This window comes from Harmonia axyridis, chromosome 1 (assembly GCF_914767665.1).
Source record: "Harmonia axyridis chromosome 1, icHarAxyr1.1, whole genome shotgun sequence".
Classification (NCBI taxonomy): Eukaryota; Metazoa; Arthropoda; class Insecta; order Coleoptera; family Coccinellidae; genus Harmonia; species Harmonia axyridis.
In genome coordinates, this window is record NC_059501.1 from 20,444,139 (window position 1) to 20,466,839 (window position 22,701).

General features: G+C 30.0%; 3 protein-coding genes and 1 long non-coding RNA gene across 18 annotated transcripts in view; 2 read left to right on the forward strand and 2 right to left on the reverse strand.

Moving 5' to 3' along the window:
• The window catches only part of LOC123676308 (circadian clock-controlled protein daywake-like), a 28,688-nt gene extending 23,001 nt beyond the window's left edge, over positions 1-5,687 (forward strand). For 2 of the 3 annotated variants that reach the window (XM_045612126.1, XM_045612140.1), the window contains exons 2-6: positions 1,628-1,720; positions 1,814-1,952; positions 4,110-4,243; positions 5,049-5,198; positions 5,304-5,687. In XM_045612126.1, coding sequence (XP_045468082.1) covers positions 1,636-1,720; positions 1,814-1,952; positions 4,110-4,243; positions 5,049-5,198; positions 5,304-5,458 — 663 coding nt within the window. In that variant the 5' untranslated portion in view covers positions 1,628-1,635 and the 3' untranslated portion in view covers positions 5,459-5,687. Of the gene's footprint in view, positions 1-1,381; positions 1,441-1,627; positions 1,721-1,813; positions 1,953-4,109; positions 4,244-5,048; positions 5,199-5,303 lie in introns of those variants that run through there. The other variant, XM_045612134.1, reaches the window with a different exon arrangement.
• On the reverse strand, positions 5,222-7,432 carry LOC123676291 (RNA-binding protein NOB1). The gene is made up of 4 exons (XM_045612105.1): positions 7,295-7,432; positions 6,058-7,240; positions 5,796-5,923; positions 5,222-5,383 (listed from the first exon to the last, which is right to left on the reverse strand). Exons 1-3 carry the CDS (start codon positions 7,367-7,369, stop codon positions 5,814-5,816), a joined length of 1,368 nt encoding a protein of 455 aa, XP_045468061.1. The 5' UTR covers positions 7,370-7,432; the 3' UTR covers positions 5,222-5,383; positions 5,796-5,813.
• Positions 7,433-8,575: 1,143 nt separating this feature from the next.
• LOC123689074 lies at positions 8,576-12,797 on the forward strand. 13 transcript variants are annotated; one of them, XR_006750156.1, is made up of 12 exons: positions 8,576-8,731; positions 9,075-9,152; positions 9,928-9,998; positions 10,212-10,282; positions 10,494-10,564; positions 10,778-10,848; positions 11,062-11,132; positions 11,346-11,416; positions 11,630-11,700; positions 11,914-11,984; positions 12,198-12,268; positions 12,492-12,797. It is a non-coding gene; the product is annotated as an uncharacterized LOC123689074 (long non-coding RNA). The 13 variants fall into 13 exon arrangements; XR_006750157.1 differs by lacking the exon at positions 10,212-10,282; XR_006750165.1 differs by lacking the exon at positions 9,928-9,998.
• Positions 12,798-13,774: 977 nt separating this feature from the next.
• Positions 13,775-20,833, reverse strand: LOC123688770. The gene is made up of 15 exons (XM_045627428.1): positions 20,208-20,833; positions 19,874-20,133; positions 19,492-19,785; positions 19,228-19,401; positions 18,990-19,169; positions 17,841-17,977; positions 17,593-17,734; positions 17,288-17,539; positions 17,000-17,174; positions 16,197-16,380; positions 15,859-16,138; positions 14,772-14,931; positions 14,279-14,481; positions 14,080-14,220; positions 13,775-14,015 (listed from the first exon to the last, which is right to left on the reverse strand). The coding sequence occupies exons 1-15, from the start codon at positions 20,776-20,778 to the stop codon at positions 13,863-13,865; spliced, it is 3,306 nt and encodes a 1,101-aa protein (XP_045483384.1). The 5' UTR covers positions 20,779-20,833; the 3' UTR covers positions 13,775-13,862.
• Positions 20,834-22,701: the final 1,868 nt, after the last annotated feature.

Consider the following 22,701-nt stretch of genomic DNA (forward strand, 5'->3'; position numbering starts at 1 on the left):
ACTGATCTTCTGTAAGAAGATCAGTTTCATGCGATTTTATGAGGTTAGTTCTAGGCATTCTGCTGAAGATTTATTTCAATTTTTATTTGCCAAATTCGGAAAATTGGACTTGCATTCAAAATTATTGCCTCAAACTTATGATGTAATATTGGGATAAGTAAATGGTTTACAGGCAAAAATCAAATCTATAGCACTACCAGCGATGTTTAGATACTCATTGGTATACACAAGTATTCAATTTGGTTTCAAGTAATGCGTGCAGTTCAATTGAACAAGTTTAAGTTTTTCCTCAATCCTATATCAGTATTTTCATCATAAATTATTATCAATTATTATTAAAAAAAAATAAAAATTATAATGATTATGCAACTGACAAAGTAAAGTTCACTAGATAAACTTGTCCGTCAACTTAAAATATATATGTATAGGTATTACAATAATAATAATTTTTTTTCTGATGTGCCTCAACTTCTTAAACTATCACTAGCCTTTGGGCGCTCGTTCATTCATGTTCATTTGAAGACCACAAAACTGTTAGGTATTACATGATATGTGATTCATTATTATGTCAATATTGTCGGTTATTTTATCTGGAAGAGGGGTTCTAATCATATAAGATCCTCTTGAAATTCGACATGAACATTTGAGGAATTATTTTACATAAACGAAGTAAATTTCAACCTTACTTTCCTATAAATGAAAATATTGGTCTTTTCTTCAATATTCTGCTTGAATTTTGTTTACTTCAGCTTACCCGAAATTTTGCATATAATATAAGCTTAAATGATTATTCATATACCGGGTGTCCCTTCGTCAAAATATTTTCGGGAAGGAATTGAAATTCACGTTTGCAATTTTAGAGTTCAGCTTTGACTAGAGAGATGACTCCATGTCATTTTTTTTAAATTCGTGGGACTTCTGGTTTCAGTGACACACAGTGATTTCCGTCCGAAAATTCTTTTTTAACGTGAAATTGCGAAAATAAATTGAAAATGGCGCTCTGCTGAAACATGGATATCTTCAAGGTTTTTCATTGTGAAAATGTGGTTTAGAGGCTTCCGCGAGAAGAAAGAATAATGATTCTGTCCCAATAGTCAGAATTGAAAATCATGATACAGGGGTCACAAAAGCGTGGTCAGAGTTGGCAATTTCTAAAACGTAAAAACTCAATTTTTTTACCGGGTAGGTGATCTTATATAAAGAACTTCTTACAAAAATTAGCGTCGCTTAAACCTTCAATATCTCGATCCTGACCGAAATTTTGATAAGCATTTTTTAAAACTAAACGAGGAAAAATGTGTGCGCCAGGCTTGATAATTCTTGAGTGACGTGTTACATACAAGGTGTAACATTGAAGAGGAATCAGAAGTCTTTTCGGGTAGAAAATTTTGTTCTTGTGGGGGATATTTCATTCCAAACCCTAAAAATTCAATAGGGAAGGTATATGTGTTGAAAAGGTCTTTTATTCCTAAATATGACAGTGAAAATTGTTTCGAGATCTGATTATTGCTTTTGAGTGTAGCCTGGTATCAAATACCTACAACCCAATTTATCGGTATCATAAAAAGATTATCAATTTCAATAAAACAAGAAAAGGAGTTTATATCATGTATTTTACTTTTTTCAGCGAGATATATGAAAGCTTGCAGAGCGAGAGATCCAGATTTGAATAAATGTGCATTGAAAAATGGCAATGAAGCAATTCGATATATTGTTAAAGGTAAATATATGGAAAAATATATCAAGATGAAAATGCATCTGAAGTTTTTTTTCACTTTATTTTAAAATTTCTTGAAAAATGTATTTTTTTCAGGAGACCGTAAATACAGAATTCCTAGAATGATACCACTGGAAATTCCAAGTGTAACTGTTAAAGGTGGTAAAAATTTGAATGTAAAGATGGATAATCTGAAAATATATGGACTCGATAAAGCTAAGTTAATCGATATCAAGTAAGTTATTTTTTTAATGATAATATTTTTTACAAAGTGATTGAATGTCAATATTTAAGAAAATTGTTTTGAACATGATTTTGAGTCCACAGTTCTCATAAACATAGATCCGTTTTCGGTTAATTTTTCAAATACAAAGGCTTGAAATTAATTCCATAAATAATTTCATCTGGAACATTTCAGATCATAATTATAAAAGGGAGTACATAATATGTTCATTGGTATACTTTTCGCGAAATAGTAATTTACGTAACAAGTCCGGAAAATAGGGTTTTTTTGGACGAATAGACAAATTCCAGGACGAGCGTAAGCGAGTCCTGGAAGTCTGTGAGTCCAAAAAAACCATTTTCGGGCGTGTTGCGTACAATATTTTTTCGGCAACCATGTAAAATAACACTATCGCTGCTTTCCATATTTTATTGCGATTGTGATCAAAAAACATGAAAATTTTTGACAACTAATTTCATATGAACTGTCAGCCGTTATCTCGGTTGCTATGGATTCCATGATTCTTTTCCGGCCTAGTCCGGGAAGTAGGTACGTACTTTCCGGACTAGGCCGGGAAATGCTATTTTCTCAGGGAAAAAGCGTCCGGGAAGTGCTCACTTCCCAGACGGTTGCCGAAAAAAATAATTCTCACCTCAATGAATACCTAATCGGTGACTTTCCGAGAAACATGTTTATGATTTTTTTAAATGGAAAAAATTAATATTAGTAATTTTTCATAAAAAATATCAAAAAAATCTTCTAATAAAAGATTAAATTCTTTAGTATTTAAACAAACTCCAAAAAAGTTTTCCAAAATGTTGATAGCTTATTTATACAGAGTAAAAAAAAACATGTACATATTTGAAGTCCAATTTCTTAAACATTTCTCCTGTGCCAAAAATGGCGGTGTGTGACGTCACACTAATAGAGCGTAGTAAGGAACTAGCAGGTATATCAAGAGCAGCACGTACCAAATTATCATTTATTGAAAACGGAGCTCTAAATGCTCAACGTTACATACATACAAGAAGTTCTTCAGAAAGCTGCAGTTTCCTATGTTCCATTTATTGGAACAATGCAAGACCACATGTAGCAAATATGTTCAATCAATATTTGGAAGAGGTTGATATCCAACGATTAGAATGGACTTCATGTAGCCCGGATCTAAATCCGATTGAACATCTCTGGGATGAAATTCAAATAAATATTCGACATCGTACTATACTACCTGAAACACTTGACTTGCGTTTCGCGTTTCAAATCTGAATATGACGCAATTCCTCAAGATCGCATTATCCGTCTTATCAATTCGATGTCTCGATGATTGAGTGTTGTTATTTCCGCTAGAGATGGGCATACGAAATATTGAAAAATGCCAATTATGGTTTTCTTTTCGTTTCAAATTTCTGTTGAATATTGAAACATTACCAATTAAATTATTCCCAAACCAATTCCAGGTTTTTATTTGAATACGTGTACCTATATTCGAAAGAAATCAAGATATCGAGTTGAAATAAAAAATGGCGAAAAGGATGGTATTCGTAATGAACTGAGCGTAAACTCTACGAATTTCCCGAAGTGTTCCACAGGGTGTTAAGAAATTGGACTACAAATACAAGTTTTTCTCATCCTGTATAAACTTTTTCAAACTTTTCTGGTGTTTGTTTCAATACCAAAGAATTTATCTTCAATTTGGCGTAGAAACAATTGAAATAGATGAAAAATTACGAAATTTCTTATTGGTCAACGAAACTTCAGCAAAAAAGAATTTGTTTGAAAATTCAAATTGGTAGTCAATGATGGAAAAAAAAATACGTTCAAAGTTGTTGATTATCTTAATTTTCATGCGGTTTCCGAAAACGGGACAAATTTGCGTCCCGGAGTTCAGTATCAGGGGACAAGTAATCAAAAGAAGGGACTACCGTTCAAAACGGAACGTCTGGTCACCTTAAATATGCGTCTGATAATGATTACTTTAGATCCTATAACATACAGAAAATATTGAAATAGAAAACTACTATGTTGCTTACATAGATTTGTCATCAAATCAAAAATGTTCAAACCTAAAAAAATTATACCGTCACAAAATATACTTACTCCTCAACAAATTTTTTTTTCACAAATGAATGTATGTATGTATAATTAGATTTTGAAAATTATTCTTCTTAGCATTGATCTACCAAGAAAAATCTTCAAAATTGTATTGAGTGCTGAAACCATTACTGTTATTGGCGATTACGATATTGATGCCAAAGTCCTCATACTACCAATTAAAGGGAGAGGACCTTCTAATATAACACTGTGTAAGTTACCCCTCCTTAATATTTTCAGTTATTAGCGTTTGCTATGGTTTTATTTCGAAAAATGTGTAAATTTTTTCCATTTCCATTTTTTCTATGTAAAATAGTTATTAGTTGTTCTCACATAGGGTGATTGATGACATTACAAATTTCTACTGGAAATTATTTCATCATACAGGGTGTTCCGAAACTATGGTGCCAAATTGAAACAGACCATTCTCCTTGAAAAATGAATAGCACTTCTGTTCGTTGCAGAGATGTTGAATATAAAAAATTAAAAGTGATTTTTATTCATTACTTTCAGAGTTTGCAAAATTTTTTAATTTTTTTTTGTTCAAAAGGTGCTACCAGAAGGGCATAAAGTCCTTTTCTACCTTATTTTTCACGCCACTGGTAAAATCATAAAAATCTTGCATTCAATTTTGAGTCAAAAATGTGCATGGTGTTGAAACCCTTCAATGAGTAATGGATCTATTTTGAAAAACAAAATCAGTTGAATTTGAAAGTGTCATCACTTTTTTCTGGTTAAATATCCAGTTATTATTTGAACCAGTAATTGGTATTGTAAAATTAATTTCTGAAGAACAAATTTTTCATGACTAATATGTATGAATTCATAAAAGCACAATTGTCTTGCAAACCGTTAGTTTTTCTGGATTAAAACAATTATACATTTTTCACTGCATGGGTAATGCAAAAAATGCACATTTTTTATAATTTTACGAGTGCTATATATAGCAAGCAAATGAAGCATCATAGGGATTAAAAAGAAAAATCAAATATGTTGACATATAAAACTGCTTTTCAGACAACCCAGTCATAACATATACCCAAGAATTTGAACTCGAAATGAGAAGAGGTGACTATCATGGTTACATAAAGAATTCTGAATTGCATTATGAAATAGATAGAGTCTTTTATTACTTTGGAAATTTATTTGATGGAAATGAACAATTAGGTGAGTGAATAATTTAAATAGAAATTAATTAACAAATTTATTATGAGAAAAACACTTCTTTGTACATAGTTATTATCCCTAAGGAGAAAATTATTATGTTTTCAGGTATTGAAACAAACAGACTGCTGAACGAAAACTGGCCTATTGTCCACAACGACTTATCCAGACCAGTAGGAGAGACAATACTAGAAGTTATAAACAGTATAATAGAAAATGTGTATGATTTGATTCCTTATCAAAGTATGATTTTGTTCGATTAGCTCCTGATTCTTGTTTTATATAGAGACATTTTTCAATCAACAGCTATCATTTCAAAATAGAGGATATTAATAATTTATAATACTCCACTAGTTGATTGAATTGATTTTGATACATCCAGTTTGTATGATCTTGATAATATTGATTCTTCATAATTTCAAATCTGTTCATAATATGTACATAATATAGAAATACAATAAAAATAAATATTTTTACATAGGTAAACATAGAGCCCCGTAATTTTTTTTTAAATATACAGAAAAAAGGAAAATGATTGAATTGAACTATACACTGCATCGTGAAAAATGTTTAGTACAAATTTAAAAAAACCTTGCTTACTGAGTTTAACTTGTTCAATCATCGTTTTTTACCATTCCTTCTACGATTCATTTGTTGACGATTTCCACTTCTTATTCCTAACTGTGCAGATTTTGATGTGACGTCCCTCATTACAAAAGGTGAATAACCTAAAAATTGAATTGATTCAATGTTATGGGTAGATTACATCACCAAAATATCTAATTAAGTACAAACTATCAGAATATAAAGTAGACTAACTATATAGAACTACTCAAGAACAAGTTTTAACAATGGATTTTACCTGCAATATAGTCATCATTCAAAGGATTGTTTTTCTGCCTAGCTAATTTTGTGGGCAAATTTTGTGGTAATCGCTGATCTTCCACAATAATAGGATTATTGGGATGTTTACCCCCTCTAATTTTGGGTAAATTAAATCTTTTTCCTTTCATTGATATTCTTTTTCTGCCATTAATATGAATAATCATTTTCCCTTCTTCATCAACTGAAACTGAAACTTTCTTCAAAGATTGATTGCCACATTTTGGGCAAAACACTTTTGTCATTATACTAGTAGTCTTGAAGCAAATGTAACATCTCAAAATGAAGGTACGAACTTGCTTGATAACTCTTCCGTTCAATGCGGCAACATTCAAATTAATTTGTTTCAGAACATTCTGCATAGCAAAATCGGTAGTCATACAAGCTACTTTGACTTCTTTATCCTCTGTATCTCCAGCCGTATCATACATCATCTGCCTTGCTCGTTTACAGTTTCCAGGTGTTATCCATCCATCCTTATCCATTTCTTCATATCCATCCTCTACTTTTTCTAAAACTGCATCTACTAGATTAGAAGTGTTCTCATTTGCCTCATAGTCTACCTTTCCAAATTTTTCTCTCAACACTTCTATATCATCATTATTATCTTCTTGTTTATCATTTTTATCTTTCAATACACTTTCTTCTGTATTTTCATTGTCATCTTGACAATTTAAGGATTCCAAATTTTCACTTAAAGAAGTTACGTCATTTCCAATTGATTCTTTTTTCTCATCATCACTCTCTTCATCTTCAGATTCTTCATCTCTTTCATGTTCAGAATCTTCATCACTTTCACATTCAGATTCTTCATCACTCTTGGGACAAAACCAGCCAGGAAGATTGCAATGAATATCTGTAGGTTTTTTATTTATATAATCATATTGAACAGTTTTTTGATGAATTGGTTCTTTTCTTAAGTGATTTATTCCAACATGTTCCTTTTCCAATTGATAAGTTAAAGCCATAACTTTCAAATCAGTAAGAGAAAGACTAGCATAATCTCCGGTTTTCTTTGAGAATTCCATGACTGCCTGAATACTTTCTGGAAACACTGTTTTGATTTTAAGATCATAAGGTAGAACGAGCAAACGGTGACGTTGTCTCCTGTTTGTAACTTCATCAACCACTTCTTGACAAGTGTAAATATTCTCCGCATATTGCTGTAATAAAAAAACCTTAATACAATTATTTTCAAGCGTTTATGAAATACTTACATGAAGGGGAGCATTTTGCAGAAACGCAGTAGTATCGACTACTAAATATTCTATTTTTTTCTTATTGTTTTCCATTTTATTACAATTAATCAATTATTATATAGATAAACACACGTGTAAATCCACCAAACATTTAACGTGATCTTTCGATATGATATAACCTAAAAAGTACGAATGTCAAGCATAATTATTCTATGTTCAAAAAGAACTGACAACACATCTCTTTTTTTTCTCAAGTTCTACAATCTTTCAATTCAAAAAAAATTAAGAAAGTTGAAATGAAAAGAATTTTTCTGAATACGTAATCTAGCAAATTAAAAATTTAAAGAAGTAGGTAAAATAATAAATTTTCTAAAAAATCAAAAGTGCATAGAAAGTAATTTTTTCATCTATAGAAAAAATAATATGAAATTGAAGATGTATTACCGATTTTGGATTGAAAAAAAATTAACAATGAACTGAATTCCCAATTCAAGGATAGGCTGTGCCCTCTACAATAATTGTTTTCATGTGTAGAGGAGATGATTGTGAGAAGAAGTATTTCGGGGTTATTTAAATATAAAAAAAATTACTTATTCAAGAAAAAATATGATGAACAATGAAAATTATATTTTTCTCAGTCCTCAACAACTCCAAATAGTAGGAATGTAATAGGAGATAAGTTCATTGTAATTTATGAATAATCATCCATTATCCAAAAAACAAATATTTTAGGAGAAACGGTCTTTAATGCTGGTCATATTATTATGTATGGTAATTTCATGAAAAGTAAACGCTGCTCAGAAATATTTGGTTTATGTTTACAAACTTCAGCCCTCTCAGCATCCCCTAGGGGAAAAATAATAATTTATAAAGGATATGCATCTGTATATCAGATTTCAGCTGTTCTTTTTAGGCTAAATTAGGAGGAAGATGTAAACATATCTCCGCTCTACTATTAGATTGCACCAAATTGTATAATTTTTGTTCATTTGATATCTGACTCAAGATATTCGATGTCTAATCAGGCAATTGGACCAAACACTTTTGATTTCGACCTTTTAGGCCAGTAATCATTAATCTCAATGTTCAAATATATTCAAATCAAGAGCTAGAACTCTGTTACACAATTCTTATAACTCACATAACACTAAAAAAAATTTAACCCTTAACGATTGCAGAAATGCATGCCTCAAAGCTTTTGACCCTACGCATGAAATTGCTGTTTCCGCCGATAGGTAGCTTGAAGATGAACTTGAATCGCTAAAGGAAAAAAATACTTTCTATGCACTTTTGATATTTTCGGAAAATCTATGATTGACTACTTCCTTTATTTTTCGAACATCTATAGGTTACGTATTCAAAAAAAAATTCTTTACAATTCTACTTTCTTAATTTTTTTAAAATCAAATAGAAAGATTGTAGAATTAAAGTGTCAGTGCCGGTTACTTTCTTAAGGTACGTACCATTCTTGTTTCAACGTATTATTTTAGTAAATTCAATTCCATGTTTATTGTTTCCACTTTCCTTCTTAAGAAGCACGTGCTCGCGTTAGGATAATTCGTTATTTAAATATACCTACTTTTTGTCAATAACCCAGTCATACGTAAATGAATATTGCTGCACAATGTAGATGAAATTGGAGAAAACCTGATACTCGTTACTTACTCTTAAATGATGTCTGACATTGTCAGTTCTGCTACCGATTATAGTTGAGGACACTTACCACTCTGATTGAAAAATAAATCAAACCTCTATATTATTTTGAATTTTCATATCTCATTTATAATTTTTTTTTTAGATCAATAGAAACCTCATGATGATAGGCATGGATAAGCTGCAAAGATTGGGATATGAAGATTTCCCTTCCTCAATTAAGGTAACTAATACTACTATTAAAAATTGTATACTACTGTTAAAAATTGTATCAAACAGATTATTTTGACGATATTTCGATTCAATGCTTTCACTTGTGAAATTTTGATTATGAAATAAATGGCATTTATTATTATTATTATTATTAATTTTGTTTTCATTGAATAATTTAGCAACCCCTATGTTGGCATCTGAAAACTCTTTACTAAATAAAAAATTTAAATGATGTCTGACAATGTCAGTTCTGCTACCGATTATAGTTGAGGACACTTACCACTCTGATTGAAAAATAAATCAAACCTCTATATTATTTTGAATTTTCATATCTCATTTATAATTTTTTTTTAGATCAATAGAAACCTCATGATGATAGGCATGGATAAGCTGCAAAGATTGGGATATGAAGATTTCCCTTCCTCAATTAAGGTAACTAATACTACTATTAAAAATTGTATACTACTGTTAAAAATTGTATCAAACAGATTATTTTGACGATATTTCGATTCAATGCTTTCACTTGTGAAATTTTGATTATGAAATAAATGGCATTTATTATTATTATTATTATTAATTTTGTTTTCATTGAATAATTTAGCAACCCCTATGTTGGCATCTGAAAACTCTTTACTAAATAAAAAATTTAAATGATGTCTGACAATGTCAGTTCTGCTACCGATTATAGTTGAGGACACTTACCACTCTGATTAAAAAATAAATCAAACTTCGATATTATTTTGAAACTTTTTATCTTATTTATATATTGTTTCTTTGATCAATAGAAACCTCCTGATGATAGCGCATGGATGAGCTGCAAAGATTGGGATTTGATGGTTTCCCATCCTTCATTAAGGTAACTAATAATTTCATTGAATAATTTAGCAACCCTATGTTGGCATCTGAAAACTCTTAAATGAATAAAAGAATTAAAATGATGTCTGACAATGTCAGTTCTGCTACCGATTATAGTTGAGGACACTTACCACTCTGATTAAAAAATAAATCAAACTTCGATATTATTTTGAATCTTCGTATCTTATTTATATATTTTTTTTTTGATCAATAGAAACCTCCTGATGATAGTGCATGGATGAGCTGCAAAGATTGGGATTTGAAGGTTTCCGATCCTTCATTAAGGTAACTAATGATTTCTTTGAATAATTTAGCAACCCTATATTGGCATCTGAGAACTCTTTACTAAATAAAAAAATTAAAATGATGTCTGACAATGTCAGTTCTGCTACCGATTATAGTTGAGGACACTTACCACTCTGATTAAAAAATAAATTAAACTTCGATATTATTTTGAATCTTCGTATCTTATTTATATATTTTGTTTGATCAATAGAAACCTCCTGATGATAGAGCAAGAATGAGCTGCAAAGATTGGGATTTGAAGGTTTCCCATCCTTCAATAAGGTAACTAATGATTTCTTTGAATAATTTAGCAACCCTATATTGGCATCTGAGAACTCTTTACTAAATAAAAAAATTAAAATGATGTCTGACAATGTCAGTTCTGCTACCGATTATAGTTGAGGACACTTACCACTCTGATTAAAAAATAAATCAAACTTCGATATTATTTTGAATCTTCGTATCTTATTTATATATTTTTTCTTTGATCAATAGAAACCTCCTGATGATAGTGCATGGATGAGCTGCAAAGATTGGGATTTGAAGGTTTCCGATCCTTCATTAAGGTAACTAATGATTTCTTTGAATAATTTAGCAACCCTATATTTTCATCTGAGAACTCTTTACTAAATAAAAAAATTAAAATGATGTCTGACAATGTCAGTTCTGCTACCGATTACAGTTGAGGACACTTACCACTCTGATTAAAAAATAAATCAAACTTCGATATTTTTTTGAATCTTCTTATCTTATTTATATATTTTTTCTTTGATCAATAGAAACCTCCTGATGATAGCGCAAGAATGAGCTGCAAAGATTGGGATTTGAAGGTTTCCCATCCTTCAATAAGGTAACTAATGATTTCTTTGAATAATTTAGCAACCCTATATTGGCATCTGAGAACTCTTTACTAAATAAAAAAATTAAAATGATGTCTGACAATGTCAGTTCTGCTACCGATTATAGTTGAGGACACTTACCACTCTGATTAAAAAATAAATCAAACTTCGATATTATTTTGAATCTTCGTATCTTATTTATATATTTTTTCTTTGATCAATAGAAACCTCCTGATGATAGTGCATGAATGAGCTGCAAAGATTGGGATTTGAAGGTTTCCGATCCTTCATTAAGGTAACTAATGATTTCTTTGAATAATTTAGCAACCCTATATTTTCATCTGAGAACTCATTACTAAATAAAAAAATTAAAATGATGTCTGACAATGTCAGTTCTGCTACCGATTATAGTTGAGGACACTTACCACTCTGATTAAAAAATAAATCAAACTTCGATATTATTTTGAATCTTCGTATCTTATTTATATATTTTTTCTTTGATCAATAGAAACCTCCTGATGATAGTGCATGGATGAGCTGCAAAGATTGGGATTTGAAGGTTTCCGATCCTTCATTAAGGTAACTAATGATTTCTTTGAATAATTTAGCAACCCTATATTTTCATCTGAGAACTCATTACTAAATAAAAAAATTAAAATGATGTCTGACAATGTCAGTTCTGCTACCGATTATAGTTGAGGACACTTACCACTCTGATTAAAAAATATATCAAACTTCGATATTATTTTGAATCTTCTTATCTTATTTATATATTGTTTCTTTGATCAATAGAAACCTCCTGATGATAGCGCATGGATGAGCTGCAAAGATTGGGATTTGATGGTTTCCCATCCTTCATTAAGGTAACTAATAATTTCTTTGAATAATTTAGCAACCCTATGTTGGCATCTGAGAACTCTTTACTAAATAAAAAAATTAAAATGATGTCTGACAATGTCAGTTCTGCTACCGATTATAGTTGAGGACACTTACCACTCTGACTAAAAAATAAATCAAACTTCGATATTATTTTGAATCTTCATATCTTATTTATATATTTTTTCTTTTATCAATAGAAACCTCCTGATGATAGAGCATGGATGAGCTGCAAAGATTGGGATATGAAGGTTTCCCTTCCTACATTAAGGTGAATAGTAGTTGTGTTTTCTTTGAATAATTTAGCAACCCTCATGTTGGCATCTGAAAACAACTCTTTTCTAAATTAAAAAATTTAAATGATGTCTGACAATGTCAGTTCTGCTACCGATTATAGTTGAGGACACCTACCACTCTGATTAAAGAATAAATCAAATCTCTATTTTATTTTGAATCTTCATATCTTATTTATATGGTTTTTCTTCGATCAATAGGAACCTTCTGATGAGCAAGCATTGAGGTAATATTTCTTACTTGGAATTGAAAGGAAAAACGTATTATGAAGTAATTATGTTTTAATGATTACTTTTCAAAAACAAACCAGTTCGTACTAATTATAGTTGTGGACACTCACTTATCCAATTGTAGAATAAATTGAAACAATTTTTTTTTTTTATTTCTTCATTTATTATTCATGAAGTATTTTCTCTTTATTCAATTGTAACAACTAGTATTCGAATCATGAATTAATTGATGTTTTTGTATTGTTTCATTAGTATATATTATATTTTTTATTAAAGTATATGTGTTTTTATTTTGGAAAACCTAGCCTACCAAAAATATTTGTGTGTTTAATAATCTTTCCATAATATTATGGTTGAGAATGCTAACCATCTTGATTATTGGAATATTGCTCTTTGACATTCTTTGACCTTAACTTTTCAAGTAATGTTATTATTGCTAAGTGCCAATACATAAATTATTTTCGATTTTTTTTTTTTCAATATTTAGTTTGTTAATTTTATATTGTTTTTGAATAATATAGTCTAATGCTCCTTTTATACATTGAAAACCAGAACAATTAAGTATCAAATTTTCAAAGTAATAAAAAATGAATTAATTACTTGACAATGCAGCTAATAATGTATATTAGTGTGAATAATAATTCAAATGTATTGAAATTATACAATATTTAGAAAATAGCATATAACACAAAATACCTAGCATTCAATTGAAAAATCATTTATGATGCTTATTATATGTATGCTGAACATGTAGAAGTATTGTATTTTGTTGGGGGTTGAGTGGAGTAGCCTTGGCTAGACTTCGCCCCTAGAATTTGCCAAATAAAGACTATTATTATTATTACTGATTTTATTTATAAATCTATCTTTGATTCGTCTGAAAATTGGAAACTTGCGACTGCGTCTAAGTAGCTTTTTCAAGTTTTAGTTTTTTCATATTATGATACTACTAAAATAAGATTTTCCTCCTGCTTTTGATAATTCATTCACATCAAAAGTATTGATTTTTTGGAAACATTCTTTCTTCTACCGTCTATAAAACACCACAAGACAGTGGGTACATACGCCAAAATGACGATAGCTAAGAAAACTGGTCCGAAGAAATTGTTCGCCACTACTAGCTTCTGCAACTATCAGGTAGCAGTAGTTGGCGATTAACAAAAGTGGAGAAAATCCCATCATTAATAAGTCGAATTGAAGGTACTTGACTCCATTAATTACCCTTACAACACCCCTTAATAATAAATAACAAATTTAAATTACTATTTATTAATTTGTTCTATATACATATTTACAACGCAACAGCTCATTGAGACGTTATGAACATTTTATTGTTTCAAATCAAACTGAATGAGTTACTTCATTATATTCTGAAATATATTCAAATGTGTTTAAGCACTCCTTATGATTTCTATAGAAATCAGTTAGTTTTTTGTAGTAGTTCAATATATTCTGTGACAAGTTATCCTTCCTGAAATTACAGATTATTGCAATCTGAAATTATAAAAAAATTATTAGTTAAATTATGAACAAAGTGTGAAAAGGCAATATTACTCACATCAGCTAATGAATCATGTGTCCAAAAAATGATAGCTTCAAATAACTTGAGTTTGTAATTTTGCAGAATCTGCTCATTGTTTGTGTAAAATAAGAGGTGTAAAAGTTGAAAAGTGATTCTCTCAATTATATCTTTAACTTCCTGAAAAGAGATACTGTGTGAACTATGATCAAATATAAGTGAATTAAATTTAACTCACAGGATATTTCGGTGAGACATCAGATGGTAGGTTTTTCTTTTCTACCAAGTATTTCTTGATATTGTTAATTCCTTTTTCATAAAAATCTTCATATCTAACGTTATCTAGAGAACTATAAGGCATTATTTTGAACAATGATATTGCATCAGTTATAACATCCCAAATGCCATCTTCAATCTTCATTTCACTTTGAATGAATTTATCTGAAAATTATTCAGCAATAAAACTTAATGCATAATCAAAAAACATTAAAAATTTATACAAATCATAGAACTATTCCTTAAAACATGTTCAAAACTTAATCATTGCAAAAAATTAGTATAAACATGCATTATTTTGTAATTATGACTGAAAATATTTTATTTCCAATAGTTTTATTTAAATAGTGCAAATATGTAGAATATTGTAATTTTTAAAATCTAAACCAATAACAGGTTTTTGAGGTATCTAGAAACTGAGATGGATAAATATTGAAATTTACTTAATTATTTACCAAAAAACGTGGAGCAGATCTCTTTGAGAATAAGAAATTTTGATCGTTGAGGTAATGCTCGGAATAGTGTTGAAAAAACCTTCCACTTGTTAAAATTTGCACGTATAATGCAATTCATATCCTTCATATACTGAGGATTCATTGGACATACAGGATGAACCTAAAATAGGAATATTAATATTATATGATTGACACAATATATGAGGTGAGTCTTAAGTTCAATTCAACTATAGATTCCTCTCATCAAATAAAACACTTTTACCTTTACCATTTACATTTTCCAGATTCGGCTCAGATAATAAGTTATAAGCATTTAAAGTTTTCACAATGAGCTAATTCACTTCTATCCTATCGATGTTGACACCACGGGGATAACACAACTCAATCATTGTGAACATGGAATTTTATCGTTTATTTGGATGAAATCCATGATCAATAATTCTGAATTTGCAGCAGATCACATTTTGCATAATATTATAAAGTTAGAGATATGCACTTGCTCAAACAGCTCATTTTATTTTGAATGATCATGTTAAAGCTATAAAGGAAAAACAACATTTTTTGGAACTTTCAACAGCCTGTACCTTTTCACCAGATCCGAATCTGGAAAAATGGTAAATTAAAAAAGGGTTTAACTTTATGAGAAGAATCTATAATTAAATTTAACAACATTAAGACAACCAGTATAATTTTATAATAAACAAGGATAATGGGAAGTAGGACAGCCAGTGAAACACAACTAAAACAAATATGAATGAATATGAATATGAAATGGAAAATTATATTTCTAAACGTGATGTCTGTTCTAATTTATTATTTTAATTGTAAATACTTGACAAAAATTTTATTTATACACTGTGTGTTCAGTGTTTTGTGTATCACATCGTTAGCCAACAATAATTAACTAAGGGTGAGTCACCACCTAAAGTTTTTTCAAAGATTCTGTAATGGTCTATTATTGTATTCTAGCTGTGAAGAAGTCTGAATATTCCTATTTCCTATTATACTTGTTTATTATATAGTTTGTGAAGGACATGAAATTGTTGATATAACCTGTATAATGATGATACAATGAAAAAGTACTTACTGAATAAAAATTGACATGCATTATTAGTGGTAAAAAATATTTCTCCACAACACCCTGATTAACCAGAACGAAATTCATAAGAAGATTTTGTAATCTTCTTTCAATCACAGGATCTCCAAGGAGACTAATAAATTTGCAGTACTGTTGTATCGATAATTTCAAATAGTCATGACGTATAAAATGTTCAATGTGTAAAGCAGCCTGTGTTCTGATAGCAGGATTAAGAGATTTTAGATCTTCAAAAGAATACCGTAGGAATTCTTCAAAATTATGGACAACACTGAAAAATAACTATTCAAGCCCATTATCGTTCAATTACATATATAATTTTTACTTACTATGTACATAAATCGTACATTAAGTCCATAACATTCATTTTGAACTCCAATTCATTCACATTAAGAGAATATTTGAGACAAGCCATCACTTGTGAACCTAATTTTGAATGTTTCATAGCCACTCTCACCATAAGAACAAGGCAACAATAATACTTAACAAGGATTTTACCATTTGGAGAATTAGCTATAAAAATTGTTAATTTTCATATTGGAATAAATTAAAAACATAAGTGTAAAAAAATTGGACTCCTGTCCAAGTTAGTTAATTAAAATATACTGTTATTTTCCAAGTTTTACATTTTCTCTTCACCAAATTATATGTATAATATGTCAATGATATTATATGTATAACTGGTAAAAAAAATTACTAAATTTGAAGAAAAAATTCAGGTGTTTTATACCATAAAAACGAATTTGTGTCCTACCCTAAACAAATTTTATTGAATGAAATGAGGGTTAAAGAATATTCCTTGAGAGTTTTTCGGTGTTTGAGGAAGTTATTTTTGAAAAGACTGGATTTGTGGGAAAAAAATCGTAACTCTTATATCACAATAACAAATTTCTAGTCAAGAAATAATATTTTGTGAATTTGATTACTTCTTGGCATAAAAGTAATTTTTTTGAAAAGGGCCTACTTTGAAGGTGATACTATAATTTGGATGCATAATACATATTTCATGTTTTATTAACAAAGTCCTTACTTTCGCACCACAGTGAAATAGCATTGAATTAACAAGGATATTGAAATAAATCTATGAAAATCAAACTATTTACATTTTCGAAGCATAATATAGGAAACATACCTTCATTTTTCAATGCTTCTTCTATTTTACTCAATGCCTTTTCTAACTCTTTGATTGTTTCTTGGGGAATGTTATAATTTTTGTTGGGAATTAATTCTGCTGAATACATTATAGGAACTACATTGCATTCTCCTGGGAGTTTGAATAATGCATTTCTCAATTCAGAGTCCACATTCTGAAATATATAAGAAATACTTTTACCAGCATCAGAAATAAAACACAATTTCATTTCAGTTGTTCCAGAATTGTTGAAATTGATTAAATATTCTCAAAATAATTAAAGCATACCAGGAAGAACTCCTGAATTTCATAAGGCTCATTCAGCAACTCTGACAATGATTTGAGAACATCCAGTCCCACTCCAAGAGAATGATAGGGAAGATTGAAATTCTTAATATGATCCCAAAGAATTTTTTTGAAATCTTTCAAATTTTGCTGTTGGGTTGTCGTCAAATTTATGTTTCTTTGGAACATGATGAAGTATTTTAAGCCACAGTTAGCGATAAAGAGTAAGTCTCCAGTATATTTTGCCTCTCTCAACTGAAAATATTACACTTTTAATTGAAAGATTTCATACTACTCCCTGCACCTACCAAAGACGGATTTGCCATGATATGATAAATAAGTTTTTCACCTTGGAGATTTTGGGATTTCTCAAGAATGGCACATGTGAACTTCAAGCCATCATAATCTCCATTGATCACCCTATTTATCAATAACTTGATACTATTCAATCTGAGAAAAGGAGAGTGCAAATAAATATTTTATTACTTGTCATTAAGCATTTCTTGCACAAATTAAATGCATGTTGGAAATTGAAATAAATTATAGAAGTACTTACTGTAATAAACTCAACTCGTTAGCTTTATTCACAAATATCTTGTTATCATTGAGGATATGTGAGGTAAGATTCAAAATATATTCAGTCTTATGTGGTAGTAATTCTTCACTTGGCTCTATAGCAAGTTGAAAAAGAGTCTGTGCAAAATACATGTATTAAAAAAAAATCATAAAATGAATTCAATGTTGGGTCCAAATTCTTTTCTGGCCCACAGCAGTGGGGTTCTGAACCCCTAAAGCTAGCAGAACTACTTTGGAATTTTTTATGTTTTTAGGCTAATTTATTACCTTTTAAAAAATTTTTTGCTCTTCAATTGTGGTAGAAATCGTGAGTTCTGCTAGCTTAACGTTAAGCAGACAGAAACAAAAAGCTATTCGATTTTTTATGGACAATCTGATTACACTATACACTTTCTGAATTTATGAAATCCTGCTAGCAGAACTCAATCATAAAAGAACTCCTCTGAATAAATTCCCTCATTAAACTGAAGTGCAAAAAATTTCGTAAAACGGTAATATATTAGCCTGAATAGAGCCTGAGACAACTGTGTAAGTGAATTAATTCAGAGAGCTAGCAGAACCCAGTTTTTTTTTATGTGAATTCAGAAATGGGCAATGGGTTCAAATGTTAGCCTAAAATTATGCTGAAATCAGATTTTTCATATATATATTTGATTTGCATTTGGTACTGTCAGTATAGGGTGAATCTAGTATCACCCATGATATCTCATTAAACTGAAGAGCAAAAAATTTCGTAATAAGGTAATAAATTAGCCTGAATAGAGCCTAAAATTACTATGTAAGTGAATTCATTCTGAAAAGTTTCTTTATGGTTTGGTTTTACTAGCTTAACGGTAGATCTTGGAGAACCCAGGATTAAAAAAAACAACAGAAATTCAGAAATTTGACAGTGGGTTCAAACTTGGTGTAATCAGATAGTCCATGAAAAAACGAATAGCTTGTTGGTTCTATCAGCTCAAGGTTAAGCTAGCAGAACCAAAGATTTCTCCAAGAATTGAGATAAAAAAATTGAATAAGGCGATAAATTATGGCTAAAAAAAATCAAAAATTCCAACATGGTTCTGCTAGCTCAACAGAGGTGGGATTCTGCTGTCTAGAAGATGGATGAATGAAGGAAGAATTCAATTACCTTGACAAAATCATTGGATCCTGATGAAGTATGAATAGCCATAGTATACATAACTTCTATAACTTTATCACTCACAAATTTTGATTCTTTATTTCTGGATATTGTGAACAAATTAAGTAGGATTGGAATAGACATTTTCATATCACTAGGATCAGCTTCGCTAGCAATCATTGCAAGCATCTGCAATTTCAATAAATGATAGATACATATCTTCATTCAAAGATAATTAATTACTTACACCTGCATAGTCTTCATCCAAGTTGCTACGAAATGTTATGCACATTATTCTTAAAATTATCAATACAATATTTCTATTTCTTAACCTGTTGCTCCAATGTACGCTGAATTTCATACAAAAAGTTGGTAAGCTGTTTTCAACATATACATATTCAGTTGGACTATTGAGTAAGATCTACAGATGAAAAACAGAAAATTTTACATGAATGTTCAAATTTTCATGTTTCATTCCTCAAAAAATGAAAAAAAAAAACATTTTACTGACCTCAAACTGTTTAGTAATAACTGGTTTCCTTAGAAGACAAATTTTGGAAACTAAAGAAATTGCTTCATCACTGTCAATACAATTCATTAGCAAGATATTAAAAATAGTTTGTATGAAAACTTCTAGCTTTGAATGTTCATAAAAATTTGTAGGCAAATGTTCAAGAAATTCAGCAAAAAGCCTCAAAATATTACTTTTATTCTTTACTTCTTTAGAAACTCCCATGGTTGTTAACTTGAAAATTGTGTCTTTGAAGATTTGTTCACTTAAGATAACCATTACTTTACTTGCTTCCTGAAAAGTTTTAAATCTTAAATAAAAATATTTCAGATAAGTAATAATGATATTTCTCAAAAGTTATTAAAATGAATAAAAAGCTTACAACTGCATCAAATAATTTGTTTTTCGCTACAATGTATAAAAACACATTTTGAAAATTATGAAAATTGTCTTTTCTCAGGGTAGACTTAAGATCTATTATCAAATTCCTGAAGTTTTTTTTCAGTTGTCCAGAGTGATGATCGGTTATTATACCATGAAGAAGTGTATAATTTATCATAAAATGATATTTAGTTGGCCAGTCTTGCTTAGATAAAGTTCTAATACAATGAAAAGCCTCATGGGTTGAATCAACACCATCATCTAAAAAATTATTAGATGAGATATAAGGTAATAACGAAATGAGACTGATGCAAATGAAATTTATTTAGTCTTACCTTTTGAATAGTCTGAATAAACCCTTATGTTTGTATTTTCAATTATATGACACAATTCGTATAGAGTATTCTGTAAATATATTTCAGGCAATTTATTGTTATGTATAAATCGTTTTAAGCCTCTCAAAACATTGTGGCAATTAACATTTTGATCCCCGTGTTTTCTTTCTTTGGCAACACAAATAAGGGTATTCTCATAAATAGATCTTCTGAAATATTTCAATCCAACTACATTCAAAAAGTGAAAAAAAAATTCAGAAGCCAATAGAGAAGAGCTATCTGAAATGTTAAATTTTGAAAATACATCAGTGTACCAACTTATATAAACTAAAATATATTGTATCATATCATCATCTATTTCAATATCATTTTCTGTACTAGAGTCTTTAATGCTTCTAACAACTGTTTGCCAAAATTCTTCTGGTGTTAGAGGCAAATGTTCGTGAAAAGTTTTTAAATATTCGCCATCTGTTTCAATTTTTCCATCTGCATCAACTAGTTCATAAAGTACAGAGATCGGTAAATTTTTTAATTTATCTTTATGAATCTGAAAATAATACCAAAAATCCATTTTGATAGTATTTTATAATTTGATTTTTTTAGGTTACTAGACAGAAATAACCACAGAATACTAAATATATAGAAATAACCAAAGATTTTTTTAGTGAAACATCAGTATTCTGCGTGATTCTGCATTCTGTGGTGTCGGTGTCGGTATTATAGAAAACGATATTCTATTCTCCAATACGGATGGATGCATTTTATTATTAGCGCGAAATTCAAATTAGCTTATTTAGTCTTATAGACCACGATATAATGAAATAAAGTATGAATTTCTTTTTTAATAATTGGGTAATGTGAATTAGTTAGAAATTGGAAAATTGAAAATTTCTTTTCAAAAATGGCTGTATAAATCCAATTCAAAATTAAACAAATACAACTTTTTTACAATTTTCATATGTTCATACCTGAGAAATCCTTTATCTTCAAGAAAAGAATTTGTCTATAAATGGTCATAAAATATTTTATGCGGACACGCAAACCGACAGACCAACAAAACAAAAGTTGTTTAGAATTTAGATTAAAAGCAATTTAATAATGATATTACATATTTGGTCAAGCCAATTTCGAAAGTGTAACCACTCTCTCTGAGGATTGCATTGTTTCATCCCGGGAACACTAATGGAATAATCGTCAATGATGAATCATGAAATGTGAAATGCCAGTCTAAATTAAAATTTTAGTAAGTAGCTTTGACTAATGTCGAAGAGAACCTTCATCTTTAAGAAGACGCGAGTGTTGCTCGAAGAAAATGGCGGTATACAGGTGTACTGCAGATATGAAGAATCGTCGGAAGTACAGTGGCTATATACTAATGGCGGACTTTTGACAGTTTTATGACCCCTTGTCGCCACTGTTAGTATATAGTATATATTCACTCTAGTCAGAAGGCATTTGAACCGCTCATTTCTAAACACGCAACCAAAAAAACACATATCTTCATATTTTTGCATATCCTGCAATTTTTATTATAACTTTCTTTAAACTATATATACATGGCTATTTACAGGGGGAAACATTCATGATACATTTGTTCAAATCATAATTATAATTAGCACCTAATCTGTGATCATATCTAATGAAGAAAATTTTGATTTATTTACAATTATATACATAGATGTGAGTGAAGTAATAATTTTTCTAGAGGTATGTTGAACCAAAAAAACACATATACGTCTGAGGTGGATTAAGTCTAAACACGCAAGAAACCAAATTGGGGATATATGTATAACCCTTAACCCCTCCTCCTCTTCCCCCTCCGGAATTTAACCCCCCCTCCTCCTCTTCCCCCTCCGAAATTTAACCCCCCCTTCCAAAACTAAAACCAACAGTAGTATAAAATTGAACGTACCGGCTGCAATTATTATTATTCTGTGCTATCTAACGAGTTCTGTTTTAGTACCAGACCAGTTTGCAACTTCGAGTAAGAATTTGCATCTTATACCAGTGTTTCCCATGTAAGTATTTTTCTCCTTCTTAGTGGTAGTATCATGATCAGACGACTTCGTTGAATTATAATGAAAATATTCCATTCGTGTAATTTTATTTCAAAGTGTATTGTATTCATTCTTGTAGAATTATAAGTTCCACTTATTTGTGAAATTTATTTCAAATTTTAAGTTCTCCGATCCTAGTGACATGGTGGTGAAAATTTGAAGCTGAGACAGCTAGTACTTGAATGAAAATTTTTATGGTTTTTCATGTTTAATGCATTGTTTGGATTTTCATTTCACAATGTTAATTCGTTATTTAAATAGTGAGGTCCAGATTAAGTAGGTTATACATATTAACAATAAATAACCTAACTGTCTCTGGTGTTCAAAGATTCCGCTAGAGGCCGTATTTCTTGGCCGAAATTCTATATTATGCTGACCATATTATTGAAAGAAAACTTTTAATTTCGAACCGGAAATGTGTTTGGCGCAAGCGCAAT